General features: G+C 37.4%; 2 protein-coding genes and 1 non-coding gene across 7 annotated transcripts; 2 read left to right on the forward strand and 1 right to left on the reverse strand.

The window, feature by feature from the left end:
• Window positions 1-459: 459 nt before the first annotated feature.
• Window positions 460-5,465, forward strand: LOC146362030 (cytochrome P450 2J2-like; the record flags this gene model as incomplete). Its single annotated transcript, XM_084921187.1, has 9 exons — window positions 460-648; window positions 1,213-1,375; window positions 1,530-1,679; window positions 1,994-2,154; window positions 2,705-2,881; window positions 2,960-3,098; window positions 3,310-3,497; window positions 4,564-4,705; window positions 4,892-5,465. Coding segments are annotated over 9 exons (1,485 nt in total), but the record flags the coding sequence as incomplete, so codon positions are not given.
• Window positions 5,466-6,280: 815 nt separating this feature from the next.
• On the forward strand, window positions 6,281-16,589 carry LOC146362031 (cytochrome P450 2J2-like). Of its 5 annotated transcripts, XM_084921157.1 has the most exons (9): window positions 6,283-6,731; window positions 9,938-10,100; window positions 10,197-10,346; window positions 10,448-10,608; window positions 11,064-11,240; window positions 11,318-11,456; window positions 11,690-11,877; window positions 13,567-13,708; window positions 13,884-14,341. In XM_084921157.1, the coding sequence occupies exons 1-9, from the start codon at window positions 6,531-6,533 to the stop codon at window positions 14,057-14,059; spliced, it is 1,497 nt and encodes a 498-aa protein (XP_084777283.1). In that variant the 5' UTR covers window positions 6,283-6,530; the 3' UTR covers window positions 14,060-14,341. The 5 variants fall into 5 exon arrangements, with proteins under 5 accessions (XP_084777285.1, XP_084777284.1, XP_084777282.1 ...); XM_084921158.1 differs by lacking the exon at window positions 13,884-14,341 and adding an exon at window positions 15,479-16,589 and having other exon boundaries at window positions 6,282-6,731; window positions 9,938-10,346; XM_084921156.1 differs by having other exon boundaries at window positions 6,282-6,731; window positions 9,938-10,346.
• On the reverse strand, window positions 13,221-13,326 carry LOC146362032 (U6 spliceosomal RNA). The gene has a single exon (XR_014799547.1). It is a non-coding gene; the product is annotated as a U6 spliceosomal RNA (small nuclear RNA).
• Window positions 16,590-16,805: the final 216 nt, after the last annotated feature.

The following is a 16,805-nucleotide window of genomic DNA, read 5'->3' on the forward strand; positions in this document are numbered from 1 at the left end:
ATTATATAAACTTTTCTCAATCTAAATAGTGGACTTTGGTAGAATAAAAAAAACAAGTGTAGTACAGGTCTATGATGATTTTTAGTGCTACTATCATCTAGTTCTGATTCTGGTTCTGTCTTGGTTAAGTCCTCAGTAGTCCTGATTTTGAACTGTTGTAGTCCTGTTTTAATTCCGGATCAGTTCTTGGTCTGGTTGAATTGGGGTTTAGTCCTCATGTCTTGATACAGCCCCGACTTTGTTCTGCCTTGCTGCTTAATTAAAAAACTAGTTTAAGGTGTCCTGCACATGTGATATATATTTTTCCCTATATGAAGTCATTCTTTTTTGAACAAAACTCAAAACAGAGCCTATTAATCTTTCAGTCATTTCTAACCCCCCCCCCCCCCCCCCCCAAAAAAAAAAAAAAAAAAATCCCACATGCATACTACCCTTTAGGGCTAAGCCCCGGGTGTTTCAAATGTCTGGCTCCGCCTCTGGTGGATAGACAGCAGGAGCATTTTAATCTTTTTGTTTGTTCTTCTGCTTACGACTGAAGTTTTGAAGAACAGAGTGCCAAAAAACTTTCCTCCCGGACCGAAGGCTCTGCCTTTCATTGGAAATCTTCATCGCATCAGACCTGATAGAATTCATCTGCAGTTTGCAGAGGTATACATACTAATTATTATTAGTAGTAGTAGTTGTAGAATAATATTTTTGTTGCTGTTGTTGTTATTTCATGTCATAAAAATTGTGTGCCCCAGGCATTAAAAGTGCTGTTGCTCTCTTTTTGAAAGGTTAGTATGTATTCGTGCAGAGCCTGCCCAATTTTCTATGGGGTGTTAACCAGAATATGATGTGGCGCCCCCACCAACCACCTCATCTTCACCACTGTTAACCATATATTGTCTGTCCTTTGTGTGTGTGTGTGTGTGTGCATTCTACAGTGAAGACAACAGTTATCATGAGTCACTTGTGGGTTGGGAAGTAATAAACCAGCAGACATGACATTTATTTTCTTACATAAAAATAGATACCTATGGAATAAATAAAGTATTTCTTTTTGTTGTCATTTTTGTCTATTTATTGAGGGAAATAGACATTAAAGTGTGTGAAGCTGTATTTGTATTCACAAGAAGCTGTATTAATATTAGCTTTCTTAAGAGGAAGTAACTAAAACAAATTATGCAGATCCCAAACCAGCACTGAACAGAATCTTCTGTTCATGTTCAGTTTGCAGAGAAACGTGGTAACATATTCAGCCTTCGATTCTTTGGTCAAAGAACTGTGATCATTAATGGCTACAAGCTTGTCAAAGAAGCCCTAATCCAACGAGGAGAAGACTTCATGGATCGTCCCAGCCTACCAATGTTTGAAGAATTGATTGGGAATAAAGGTGATAATTTTCCTTAAAAAGTTTTTAAAATGTTTTAATAAGACCAGCATCACTAGCCTGTCACCTTTTTAGCAATGTTAAAACCTAAGTCAATATGTTTTTGACTTTGATTTTAAGTTACTTTGCGTCTAACGCAGTTTTGTTTTTCCAAAAGGTCTTGTGATATCAAATGGGTATCGGTGGAAGCAACAGAGGAGATTTGCTCTTCATACACTCAGAAACTTTGGTCTGGGCAAGAAGACCCTTGAGTTATCCATCCAGCAGGAGTGCCAGTATCTCACAGAGGCTTTTGCAGATCACCAAGGCACACACAGACACACAAACACATGAAACTCACACTTTTTATGATGACACAGTAATAATACTTTTTTTAAATCTTCGTTAATAATAACCATTAATGGTTAATATGGATATATCCTTTTACTTTACCTCAAACTTCTGCAAGACAGTAACGTACACCCACACATTACTACATAAGACTCTAAATCCAACTATTCAAACAGTCATAGTGAAACACACAACAAACTTAAACATAAGTCCATGTAAAATTTGTTTTAAAGAATCCAAAATTCATTAATATAAGTTTACTCGAATTTTTTGTCTAATGGCCTCTTTCAGGAAATCCTTTTAATACCCAGTCACTGTTAACCAATGCTGTGTCCAACATCATTTGCTGTCTGGTGTTTGGGAATCGATTTGAGTACACTGACAAGCAGTTTCAGTCAATTCTGCAGCTCTTTAATGAGATAGTGTACTTGCAGGGAAGCATGTGGGCACAGGTGAAACTCTTTTACATACTGTAGTTGTTGTTTGACTCAGGATTCATACAGAACATATATAAAACCACTTTAACTGAACTTTTTTGTGCAGCCCAAGCTGTTTTTGCAAACGGAGCAGTTAGTGGAGCATAACTATTGTGCATATTAGACTCCACCAACACTGTGCCTTTTCTCAGATTCTGTCACTGATATCCAAAAGCAGAAATATTTCAATGTTGAGTTCATTTAAAAACAGTGGAGGAAGAAAGTTACATATTTTGAAATCTGGCGCAATGTAAAAGTGATATTAATTACAATTAAAGTACACTTTAAAATTGTGTTTAAATGAATTTGCTTGGTTACTTTTAATTACTGTCTATCACAGTTTAAGCCTACTTTTGTCCAATTTGAGCTACTTAACATTAATATATTGGTTATTCTGTTTACTTCTAGTAGGTTGCCATGGGTAGTTGATAAGTGAACTGCAGGGACACCATGTGATGTAATATCTTTGAAAGCCAACTGTTTCCAGGGTGTCAGATGCTTTATTGGCTGTCTTCTTGTTCTGTAGATTTACAACACATTACCCTGGCTGATGAGGTGGCTGCCTGGACCTCACCAAAAAATATTCACTATGACCCAAAAGATAATTGACTTTGTAGAAGTCAAGATCAAAGAACACAGAGAAAACTTCAACCCATCATCACCAAGAGACTACATTGATGCTTTTCTCTTAGAAATGGGGGAGGTAAGTGTTTTCAAAATGTGTTCTTGTTCATTTACATTTTTTAATGAAACATGTTTCCCACTTTTGTGTTTCTGATAGAAGGAAGACGAAGACTCTGGTTTTAGTCTCAGCAATTTGTGTATTTGCACCTCGGACTTGTTTGGTGCTGAAACTGAAACCACTACAACTACTTTACGGTGGGGACTGCTATACATGATCTACTACCCTGACATTCAAGGTGTGTGTATGAACAATATTAATCCTGAATACACACTTGTGACCATCTTTCTATTAGTTTTTTTCAGGGATTTCTCACAGATCATTCTTGTTTTAGGAGAGAAAGATGTGTAAATTTCCCCCCTGGTTATCTAAGCAGCACAAACATCAGTTTTTTTTAATAGTGCCAAATTGCAACAACAGCCACCAGTTTGTTTTCTCACTATGTGCAGAAAAAGTCCAGGCTGAGATCGATGCTGTGATTGGTTCATCCAGACAACCATCTATGACTGACAGAGAAAACATGCCGTATACTGATGCGGTCATCCATGAGATCCAGAGAATGGGCAACATCATTCCCCTCAATCTGGCCCATGTTGCAAACAGGGAAACAACAGTGGATAAGTACACAATCCCAAAGGTACACAAAGCAATTGTGAAGAGAAATTTTATAGCACTTTTGCATTTTCTTTTTTTTCTTTTTCAGATAGATTTTGAATTAAAAACTAGGAAAGCCGTCCTTTTATCATCTAATGCCAGGATTCTCAAAGTTGGTTGACTTAAATAAAGTTTTGTTTTGAATTCCAGAACATCCTAAACTACAACTACCTGTTGTGTTAAGTTAAACAAGCCTATATGTCATGTGAGAAGATGGAGTAACACTGTAACTTCCACAAAAAGCTGCCCCAGCTTCACCACAAAATGCAGAAAATGTATCCTGTAAAACGTGTTTAAGCTAGAAAATAAAAGCTAGAGCAAGAGTGAGAATGGGACACAAATGAGATGGACTGAGATGCTGAGACATCCCAAAATATACTTGGGGCCAAAACATTAAACACAGTATGAATATAGTTCGTTTCAGTTCAATTTTATTTAGATATCACCAAATCACAATAACTGTCACCTTGGGATGCTGATTATTGTTAAAGTCCAACAATCAGATGGCTGCTTTTAAGGAATTATTTGGGAACAGTAGGAAGGAAAAACTACCTTTAAACAAGAAGAAACCTCCAGCAAAACCAGCTTCAGGGAAGGGCAGCCATCTGCTGTGACCAGACGAGGGGTGAGGGGAGGAGAAAGGAACAAAAAGACACACTGTGGAAGAGAGCCAGACATTAATAATAACTAATGATTAAATACAAATAAATGGATGAACACATAAAGAATGAAAAAAGAAAGGGAAGGGGAAGGATTTTAAATTTAATTCTAGATTTAACTGGAAGCCAATGAAGAGAAGTGAATATGAATGAAATCTGTTCTGTCTTTCTAGTCCCTGTCAGAGCTCTTACTGCAGCATTTTGGATCAATGCTCGCTGAAGGCTTTTCAGTGAGCATTTATAGTGACCTGGTACTAATGAATAGTCAACTGTAGAAGTAATAAATGCACAAACAATTAGCAATACCAGAAACATGTATGACAAACTGACTAGCACAAACGCTAAAGAGACACAAATAAATAACGCTTCTAACTGGCTGTATTTTCTCAGGGTACAATGATCATACCTGCTCTACACTCGGTCTTAAATGACGAGACAATGTGGGAAACTCCAAACTCCTTCAACCCTCAACACTTTCTCGACCAGGATGGTAAATTCAGGAGGAGAGAGGCCTTTCTTCCTTTTTCTGCAGGTTAGTCAGTTGTTGCAGTTCATCAAAATCCAGTTAAAGGATGTTTAAAGCCAAGTGCTTTAAAGAGGCAAAATTACTGAAGGAGAATGTCTTGCCATTAACCTTTTGCCTTAGCAGCTATTCACAATAACAGTGTTAACTTCTAAATTGTGTGAATAAAACTTATGTGTCTCATTGTGTATTCAGGCAAGCGTGTGTGTCTCGGGGAACAGCTGGCCCGGATGGAGTTATTTCTGTTTTTTACCTCCCTCCTTCAGAGGTTTTCATTCTCTGCACCTGCTGGAGAGCAGCCCAGTCTGGAGTTTAAGTTAGGAGCCACTCGCACTCCCAAACCTTACCGCCTCTGTGCTGTGCCACGTTAAAACACCAGCTCTTTTAATCTGAGCACTTATTTTCCCAGCAAAATGAATCGCAACGAATCACCGTCTACCATTACATTTATGTTGTAATGAATGATGATCTGCTATATTACTATTTCTTTAGATTAAGGTCAATTGTTATTTTTCATCCTCTCCGTATTAAAATATGCAGTAAATATCGTCTCCTGCAACTTTCTTAAAGTCTTTTCCAGTGCACATTAAATTTGTCAGGCCTACCAAACTCATTGTGCTCAAATAAATCACACTGTCATTAAGATTTGTGTTTAAGGTCACAATATAGTTTCAGACTGAGCTTTAACAGGTGGGAGTGCAGTTCATTTCAGTGCTGTTTATCAGTTTGAGAATGCATGATGTAATCTGGACACTTCAGTTTCAATAAAAACTTTACTCTTTATTTAAAGGCTTTCAGAGTCACTTGTTGTCTTCATGAATAAAACACCACATTCTGGCATGTGAAGAAATAAAGAACTTTTCTTGGGTGTAAATCAAACCTTTGCCTTTGCACACAAAGCAAATTCTGAGGTGTTCTTTATCTTCACATGTGCATGATATCAAATAACCAGTGAGAGAATGTCACCACGTCTAAAGTAACCATGGTGAGGCAAATATTTAAATCCTTAAGTGAAAGCACTATTACCACACAAATACTACTAGTGACCAATAATTCAGCAATCTTAAGATTATAAACAAAGGATAATTATAGGCTGGATGTGAACCGCATTGCTGGCTGGAGCTTTTGTGTGGAATCTGCCTGTTCTTTGTACAGACACACAATGGGACACACCTCTAAAAGTGGTTGAAAACAGCAAGTTTCAGATTGGTGACAGTAAAATTGTGAGATTAAGAGGACTGAGGTACAACTGGAGCAGGTTGAGAGGTTGAATGGGTGCATTGGAGACTTCAACCCCTAAACTGGGAGAGTGCATTCAGCAGATTACAGGTTCTGAAGTTCAACTTCTGAAGTCTCTGTTGAGAAAAAATCAAGTTCTATGAACATCTACAGAAACTAAGGGATCTGCTTAAACCATCATTATAGCCAGTGAAGGTTTTACTATGCTAATATGCGCTTTTCAAAGAGAAATCTGTGTTACTATATTGCTTTTTGGCCATTGGACCCCTCTGCAGCAGCTGCAGGTACAACAAGAGAGCACTGAGCACTGTTTTCACAACGTAGCATGCCCCAGCTGCATGCTTACCGCATGCATTTGGTACCAAACCTCAGATCTGTTGTGGTGGCGCAGTTAAGAGTGTTATCCCATCCCTGACACATCTGACGAATAAGCGGAGTAAACGTTCTCACGTGTTTTGTAATGACGCATTTTGATTCTCTTTTTTCTCTTTGTGAAAAGAAACCAAAGCTCGAGGGGGAACGCTACAAGTTAACAAATAGATCAACTGATTGTTACCTGTAAACGAACTACAGGTCAGCACAAACAAGTGAAGACATGGAGACATTATACAGTGTCCTCGGCTTAGAGTGGATAGACTTCAGCAGCATTTTCTTATTCCTGTGTGTTTTTCTGCTCCTGACTGATTTTTTGAAGAACAGAGTGCCGAGAAATTTTCCTCCTGGACCCTGGGCACTTCCTTTCATCGGTGATCTTCATCGCATCAGACCTAGTAGACTTCACCTGCAGTTCGCAGAGGTATGACACTATACATAAGAATAATATGTTATATTAAACAAATTGCTGACAGGTTAAAGTAACACTCTAGTTTGACCGCTTTTAAAATACACATTTATTGTTTTCATTAGAGGATTAAACTTAAAGATTTTATGCTAAGTTTAGAGTTTAAGATGAAGACACCAGGCCTGCCCAATAAAGTCACTCTGCCTCATCAACTGAATTGTACTGATACACTTTAAGTTACACTAATCAAATGCGCAAGTTATATTTTGTTATTCGATTCGCAATAGCTTTGTGCTTCTGTAGGTCAAACTGTTCATTCAGCAGTTCATGGAGCTGGTTTTATAACATTACCGACAATGAAATAATGTCACTCCTGCTTTGCTTTTGCAATCAAACACAAACATTTTTGCACTTTTATAAACGTGCTCACATTTCTCTGCGGTATGAGTGTGCTATGCGTGTGTAGTTCTAAATCTGCATAGCGTGTTTATATGTATGGAGGGCTTGGAGTGTCAATAAATACATTATTAAATATTTAATTAAATGTATCATTAATGAATTAAAATGTTAAATATTTAAATAATAAAAATATTATTAATTAATACAAGACATTAATTAAAAATGAATGAGTTAATAAATTCTTTAAATGATGATACTCGATTTTTAAGTAATTATTTATATATTTAATTATTTTCAAATATATATATTTTTACATATTTATCATGTTGGCAATCACCTAGCAGCATGTAAAAATGACCTTGGATTTAGCCTTAAGCATCATTTCATTTTCATTTCAGAACTGTAGCATGTTATTTATGTCCATAAAAGGCAGGGGCGGATCTAGAAGGGTGGCATGGGGTGGCAAGTGCCACCCTAAAATGATCCCTTGCCACCCCAAGTGCCACCCCAGTTTTGCATATGACGGTGTTGTTTATTAAAATAAGATAGCATTAACAGTTTTTATCGTAGTTACAGTCAACAGTGAATATAAATGCTAAAACTGAATATATTGGATAGTGTTCCCCCCCTGCACCTTTAACAAATGGTTCAGCCCATAGCAGGACCGGCTTTTTTCTTGTTTTCAGTAGCAAGCCATGCTTATGATTGTGCCAGAGCACATTTTGAACAACACCATGGGAATTTTGGATTTTACACAGGTGGTTGGATGTTACACTCTGGAAATGGAAGGAAGGTGAGTTTTAGTAACCCTCCGTGGTCCACGTTGCACCTCCAAATCACATGACTATTTTAAGCTGACATAGCAAAAAGCTGCAGCCATGCTGAGTCTCTATTTCAGCCCACATTGAAATTTCGGACTTTAATGTTTTTACATTTTAATTACAGGCCAGTAAATCCAGAGTTATGATAATATATATAAGCCATGCTTTTTTTCTAAATACTGTCATCACGTTTTTGTGTGTGTGTGTTTTAAGCATTTTCTAAGGACAGCGCGAAAACAGTAAAGAAAGGAAAAAAAGCCACCTCTTTCCTATCGGTGGAAAAATGTACCATGTCGACCAATTAAAAAAAAAGTCAACCTGTGGGATTTGGTTGTTTAGGAAGAGGGAAAAGTTTTGGGAGTGACGGTAAGGGCAGCGAGACAGAGCGAGTGAGAGAGAGTTTTTAGATGTGGGAGATTTGTGACGTTTAGTGTGGAGTGTATACTTAGTGTATTGTGTTGTCTTGTGTAGCTGTTCTGTTGTGTAGTCGTTTTGTTTTGTGTGTCAGTGAGGGCACTAATGAATGTCACTAAGGCACATTTGCAATGTAAACACTGTCACTAAGTAGAAAACCAGCGGAGTGATACACCTCCTGTTGTCAGGCCTGCAGGTTTATCCCTGTGCTGTTCTCCTCTGTCTTTTGGTGGACAAACTTTTTTTTTATTGGTACACATCATTTGTGGGGCATCTTATTGCAACACCTGATTGTTCTCTCACTTTAGTTTTAGTAATATTTTTAAATGGTTGTAGAAAATGAAAAAAACAAACGGCAGGTGTATTGGCTGCATTTTTAGATAAATAGTTGTATATGTTTACAAAATGAACAATTTATATTTGCATTTCAAGTTATAAAAATTAACTCAACATGTCTGTGGGGTTTCTTTTACAGTAAAAAATACTACTAGGATTTTAAGTTCTTTGTGTGATTTCAGATCAGTAATAGTACTATTAATAGTAATAGTAGTACTAATGCAGTATGTCAGTGAAAAAAACAACTAAATTCAGTTGAGCTGAAAAGAATGATACCAAACAAGGCAAGGGGGAAAAAATAAAATGAAACAATTTGAGGGTGAAATACAAACGTAAACTCAAAAGGAGTCAAAAATGGCCGGTTGTATTTCAGACCTCAGTGGGTTGATCCAACAAATCATGAAAAATTAGGTTTAAATTTTTGTTCATGACAGTGCAGATTTCTGACATTTTGTGTAATTTAAGCATGTAACAATGTGATTGTTTTCTAACAAAAAACAGTGTGAAACTTAAGTTAGACTTGTGTTTGTAAATGAACCACCCCATGTTGTGTAGCTTTCTGGATTTTATACTTATTGGGCTACATATTTATTTATTATACAGGCTATACAGTACATAACATCAAAACTCACATGTTTTATGTAACTAAAGTGTGTAATTATGTGGACTACAGACAATAATTAACTTATAGACTATATTTATTTGAAAATTTGTATACTTACTGCATTTGAATCATTTTAACCATAAGTAACCACCTGCATATGTGTTTGGGGGGGGAGGCTTTGATTTTGCTACCCCATTTGATTTCTTTGCCACCCTAAGAATAGTTCTCTAGATCCGCCCCTGATAAAAGGTGAATTATAAATGCCTAGCAACAACCTGGCAGTCGGTTAAAAAAAAAAAGATCAAATAAACAACATCTACCACCATTTTTTTAAAAACTTTTTTTCAGTGTGATTAGGATATTGTAAACTCCTGCAATAATACAGAGAAAACCCCAGCAACCATCAAGCACATGGCAACAAACTGCATTTTAGCAGAACGAAACGAAACGAAATCTCAAGCAGCACCAGGCTCAGGGACGGGTAACTATCTGCCGCGACTGGTTTGGGGTGAGGGGATGGAAACAGTATGAAAACATAGTGTGCAAGAGAGTCAGAGATGAATAAAAACGAATGTTTAAATGCAAAGTGATATATAAAAACACAGTTGTCATCCTCACAAACACACCTGTCCACTTTCTGTGTTCAGTTTGCAGAGAAATATGGAAAAATTTTCAGTCTTCGACTCTTTGGTGGAAGAGTTGTGGTGCTTAATGGCTACAAGCTTTTGAGAGAAGCGCTGGTCCAACAAGGAGAAGATTTCACAGATCGTCCTGCAGTACCCATATTTGAAGACTTATTTGGGAATAATGGTGTTTTTTTTCTTTTCCTTTTTTTCCCCAAAAGAATCTCATTAGCAGTAATTAGACCAGCAGCATCAGTGTGTGTGTGTGTGTATGTGTCCAAAGGTCTTGTGATGTCAAATGGGTATCAGTGGAAGCAGCAGAGGAGATTTACTCTTCATACACTCAGAAACTTTGGTCTGGGGAAGAAGACCCTGGAGTTCTCCATCCAGCAGGAGTGCCAGTATCTCACAGAGGCCTTTGCGGATCATCAAGGCACACACAAACACACGCACACACACTTAGAAATTGCACAAACATCATTACTCAACAAGCCTTTTACTGCCTCGTATTCTCATTGTCTCTTTATTCTACAGGAAAGCCTGTTAATGCCCAGCCACTGTTAAACAACGCCGTGTCAAACATCATCTGCTGTTTGGTATTTGGGGATCGATTTGAGTACACTGATGAGCAGTATCAGTCTATTCTTAATAACTTTACCGAGATAGTACGTTTACAGGGAACCACAGTGGCACAGGTAACCTCCTTTAAAAAGGCAACAACATTTATTAATCTTATTACATCACAACATGTCCTGAATACATATGTCATATATAGTTAAGTAACAAACATCACCTTATTGAATTCAAATGTCTTGATCTAAAAATAATTTTTTTTACTGAACATCCATAATTGGAAAGTGTGTTAATAATTATCTAGATTAACCTTTAATTTCAGTGGTCACTGAAACATAAACTGAGTGTATAGAATCACCAAACTGAAATGGTTTGTTGACTTTGCTCTAAAATAAGGTTTAAAAGATTTAATTTTTCCCTGGACGTTAGACTTCCTTCAATATCTTTGGATCTGTGGAATTCCCCAACACATGTTAATTTAGGATCCTTTGAGTACCATATAGAAATACACAAGTAGAAATGTCACAGTTGTTACCAGACCATCATATAATTTGGTAACTGTCTTTCTGTTCTGTAGATGTACAACACAATGCCCTGGCTGGTGAAGTGGCTGCCTGGACCTCATCAGAAGATATTAACTTTAAAACGACACATAACTGATTTCATAAAAACAAAAATCAGAGAACACATAGAAAATTTTAACCCAGCATCACAGAGAGATTATATCGATGCCTTTCTCATAGAAATGGGAGAGGTAAGTGGTGTGCTGTGTTTTCCTTTTTGCATTTCAAATGAAATATGTCAACAGTTATTTATTCCTGTCTCTGGTAGAAGGAGGGGGGTGATTCAGTTTTTGATCACAGCAGTTTAAGTGCATGCACTATGGACCTGTTTTTTGCTGGAAGCGAAACTACAACCACTACTTTACACTGGGGACTACTTTACATGATCTTCTACCCTGACATACAAGGTGTGCATAATATCCACCATGCCTGCATACTGTGTAATCATCTTGCAATCACATATTGATTGCAGGTGGAATGAGAATTTTCTCCCCAGTTATCTGTGCAGCAGACAACACTCAGTTATTATGGCTTTTAAGTTTTTTTTTAAGTCTCACTCATTTCAGTTTAGTTTTAGTTTTTTAGTTTATTTTCATCTTAAGCTTTATTTTTAAACTTGTTTCCTGTTTTCACTCCACAGAGAGAGTCCAGGCTGAGATCGATGCTGTGATCGGTTCATCCAGACAGCCGTCTATGACTGACAGAGAAAACATGCCCTATACTGATGCGGTCATCCATGAGATCCAGAGAATGGGCAACATTATCCCCTTCAATGTGGCCCGCAGTGCAAGCAAGGACACTGCAATTGATAAGTACACAATCCCAAAGGTACACAATCCACTAATAATTTTAGTGCCTTTTATTTTTCCAAGACAGACTTTCTGGCTTAGCATTTTAAACATCCAGGAACCAACCCAACCCCCCACCCCAAACATAAAAAGCAAATAAATACACAATACACAAATAAAACCAAAAAGAAACAAACAGACAAACTGTTGAAACAAGGTGATTATCACGTCCTTTCAGGAGATCCTACACTTGCTCTTCGACCTCAGCTTTGTCATTTGTCCATTTTGGACTATTGTTGATACTTGATGATGCAAACATTGTTTATTTTTTTTGAAGTTGCACAAAGTTATAACTTTAATTAAGTAGCTGTTCACTCTAGTTCACACTAGTGTTTCAAGTATTGTATGGGAAGACAGAAATCATGTGTTTATGTGAGCTTGAACCTGTAGGTGAGTGAGTCTTTCGAATATTGTTCATAAAATGATCTAAATTCCTGATAAATTAGGTGCATTTATTATTAACTGTAGTTATTGGCTAAAATATATGGAAATGGGATATTTTGTGAGATTTAAATAAGAACAGAATGCAGTGATTTGTAAGTTTTATAAACCAACATGTAACAGAAATATATTAGAAAACATGTCAGATGTTTAAATTGAGATATTTTACTATTTCATAAAAACTATCAGCTTATTTTGAATCTGATTACAGAAACATGTCCTAAAAAGGTGGGATAGTAGAAGAGTCATGAAACAAAAAAATATATAACAAATAAAACTCAAGACTGCCTAACAGCTAAATTCCTATATCAGAAAGGATGGGACATTTTCTCCAAAAAAGTCCAGTAGCAGGTCTCCTCAGTTTGCAAATGAGTAAAAAAAATGAGTAAAAAGATGATATAGTACACAGTGGTAAACATGGTGTTGTCCCAATTAATTTTATTAGTTTAAATATCTGATATTTTCTCTTTCTTCTGATTTTATTTTATTTTTTTTTATTTATTACACTTGTTACGACCCGTCTAGGGCCAGGCAATAACATGAGTGAGGCACTCGCTTCCCCCCCAAGACCCAAGCAGCCACAGCAAACAAATCCGTTCGTTATAATGTGATTTATTTACAATGTGGAAAAAAGGAACAACAAAACGGGAGTGTCAACACTTCAGGGTGAGCCAAGGCCAAAACAATAAACAAAACAAATCTACACAAATCCCGCACCCCTGCCCTTACCAAAACAAAGTCCAAAAATAAAGACCTCCTTAACTAATTCAAAACAGGAGAAAACGGGTGATCAAAAGCTCACCCCTACCCACTCCACTTCCACAACTTCTAAGCCGCACTGCAGCCAGCGGCTGCCACAGGTACACTGCTGGGTCATGAGGAGAAACGCAAGGACGCTTCACGAATTTGCGTGTCATCCTTGCGCAGGGGCCATGCTAATCTTCTCTGTATCGTTCCAATTTTAGTATATGTGCTACCGAAGTAACACAAGGACCTCTCCCGCCGTAGCACTCCAGTCTCCTTTTAATGGGCGTGTCCTCCAGCTGGGACCAGTCACGTCAGGGCGGTGTATCCACGCACCAATCGGAGCAGGGCCCTGGCACAGCTGAATTAACATAAAAAGATACATCACCTGCACAAAACAAACACATGAACATGCAAGTTCGTAACACACTTTTGATTATTTTACAATTTTAGCATCTCAGTTTTTTGTGTCATACTTCTTCAGGGCACCATAATCCTGGCTACACTTGACTCGGTCCTACATGATGAGTCAATGTGGGAAACTCCACACTCTTTCAACCCCGAACACTTTCTGGACCAGGATGGTAAATTTCGCAAGAGAGAGGCCTTCCTTCCATTTTCTGCAGGTTAGTTGGAAGTCAAAACCTTTTCTATTCTAAAAAGAGCTAAATGAAAAACCCATGCTATGTCTTTCCTTGTAATCATCTTGCCACCACAATGTCTTTGTTTGTGCAATATTAATCTGTGATAAAAGTGACTATTTTATCTATCATAATAAAACTGTATCCTGTGTATTCTCAGGTAAGCGTGTGTGTATTGGGGAACAGCTGGCCAGGATGGAGTTATTCCTGTTCTTTGCCTCCCTCCTTCAGAGGTTTTCATTCTCTGCACCTGCTGGAGAGCAGCCCAGTCTGGAGTTCCAGCTGGGAGGGACTCGCTGTCCCCAACCTTACCGCCTCTGTGCTGTAACACGTTAAACCAGCAACTATGACAAAGTGAAAATGTCTGATTCTCAGCTTGATGAATCACTGTTTTATCACATTTATTATCTAATACAGTATCTACCCCTCTGTATTTTTCATATCTCATAGTGTGTGTAAAATGGGATTTGTCATTTTTGTTCTTGTCAGCCGGTATACCAGTTTTGATAAACTTTTACACAGTGAATCTTTTATATTCAAGTATACATTTTAATGTTAAACCAGCTAAAACTGAGATTAGTTTATCCTTTCATTCTGACATTAAAGCAAGTGAAAGAATGGACTGAGTCCCTTTGCTGGCTAACAATTTCATAGTATATGATACCTGCCTGTTCATTGCTTTTACAATTCTGAATTCTGTCATGTTATGAGGAGAAAAGCTTGTTTCAAAGAAAACATTATAAAAATTTCCACTTTATTTGAAGGCTTATAGAATACTTGACCTTAAAGAAATAGTAACTCTGAAAATTTGTCTCTTCTGAAGCTTGACTTTTCATATCTCTATACATCAGCATGTACCCAGTCAAAGTTTTTTGTTTTACCTGAAGTGTGTTTGAAGTGAGAAAAATCTAGGGTGGCAAGGGATTCTTGAGTAAAAGTGTTATTGCCACATTTTAGAAATACTTCTCAAAACCAATAATTTAAGCTGTATAAAAATGAGCAGCAGGTGTGCCATGATGGTTGCAGTACCAAAAGAGTATCGAATACAGGGTATAAAGGACTTGATTTGCATCATGACTTCTTTGCTGTGGGGAGTGTTTGGGTGCAACTGGGCATCCAAATTGACACCATTAAGTTTAGGATTTTGGTGCAAGAAAGACCTCTGCACCCTGGAGTATTGCTTCTGTTATTAGCTCAATAAGATGCAATACTTGAATGATCCTTTAGAAATTTGGAGTTCTGATTTTATAATTAGTTTTAAGATTTTATTCTGGACTTTTAAAGCCCTCTCTGAGCTTCCACCAAAGTGTATTTTAATCTGACATCGTACCTGGTCATAAGGTCCTCAGCCAAAGCTCTGCTGGTCGTCCTATATTTTAGGTGAGAATCGATGTTACCGGGCTTTTTCTGTCAGGGAGCTGACAGCGAGATCACTTTTATCTTTTAAATCCCTCTTAAAGACAGATTTTTATCACCAGGCTTTTTCACGAGTTATTTTTATCATTTCTGTGTTTTGAGTTTTGAGTTATTTCTATGTTGTCTTTTCGCTTCATCAACTTTTTCATTTTTAATGTACTTTAATTTGATCATTCCTAATGAATTTAATTTATGCTGTCAGAATTCCTGTACATGTAAAAAGCCAAACTAAGGTCCTTTCCACCAGTTGGAGACAAGCTAACAAAAAAAAAAAGGAATGGTAGCCAAGTAGTACAAAACCCAGGGTGGTGATCATGAACATTTCTTTTATTTACAAAGAGCAGGATTGCTCTCCCCCCGCTTCAGGACACCTACACCAGGAGATGCCGGACTAGAGCAGCGCAGATACTGAAGGACCCGTCCCATCCTGGCAGCAAACTGTTCCAACTTCTGCAATCTGGTAGAAGGTTCCGCATCATCCGGGCAAGGACAGAGAGACTCAAGAGGAGCTTCCATCCCCAAGCCACCCGGGCCCTAAACAAACACACACACCCGCCCTCTCACATCATCTATAATTGACTGAGACAGGACTCTCTTCCAGACACTCTAAACCAAGGCACAATGTACATTCCAAATTCCTTTAATTTTAAATATGTTTATATTGTCTATTCTGTAAAATAGTCAGATGTCTATTCATATTAATGTACAGAATTCACCTGCTTGCTGCTACTACTGCACATTCACCCAATGTATATACTATATATATATATATATATATATATATTTTTTTTTTTTTGCACATGTCGAGGAGCGTGTCCGGCTACATTTCACTGTGTGTTATACTTGTATAACTATGCATGTGACAAATAAAGAACCTTGAACCTTGAACCTAAAAACAAGCCCAGGCCTTAAAAAACAACAACCAGAGATAGTCCAACATTATACACATAGGTGCAACAGTCTTAACACAAAGGTTCTAGGATTATGTCAGTAATAACCGGTTATGTCTCACTGAGAAAGGCTTTTATTGGATTTAACGCCTCCTCTACATCTGGAACAGGTTCCACAAACAATTATTTCCTTCTGCCCTTGAATATTTTAATATTTTATGGCTATCACTGAATTCTCAACACATCAATAAGCAGAGGCACACCATTTGGGAGCATTCATGCATCTATAGTTAGGCAGTATACTGTATACTGCTACCCTAGAATATTATATAATGTGTATAAGTAGTACTGTTATTTCTAGTATTGTATTTCTCTGGGTCTCTTTCACAGCATGTCTTTGTCCTGTGTTCATCCCCTCAGCGGTCATGGCAGACGACCATCCCTCATGCTTGTTGACTGTCATTGAAAGGACTTAAATTGTGTAAATAAAGAAACGAAACTCAGCTGTGTTCTTGGAAGCTGTATATTTTGTTTGTTTTTTGGCCCGTCCATGGTTGTGAAATGGTATGAAGTAATTGGACGTTGTTTACATACTGTATTTTTTATTTAAAAAGTGGGTAGGCTGTGCTAGTGGCTTATATTTCTTTGTTTCACGCAGGAAATAAACACTTTTCGCTCAAACACTGATATTGACACTGATGAAGTAATCTGTAATTAATTCGTGTAATAATGTTGCACATGCGAAAATACTAAATATTAACCCCTCCATTATCAGC

Source organism: Perissodus microlepis, chromosome 23, assembly GCF_051167445.1.
Source record: "Perissodus microlepis isolate ML-2025 ecotype Zambia chromosome 23, ASM5116744v1, whole genome shotgun sequence".
Classification (NCBI taxonomy): domain Eukaryota; kingdom Metazoa; phylum Chordata; class Actinopteri; order Cichliformes; family Cichlidae; genus Perissodus; species Perissodus microlepis.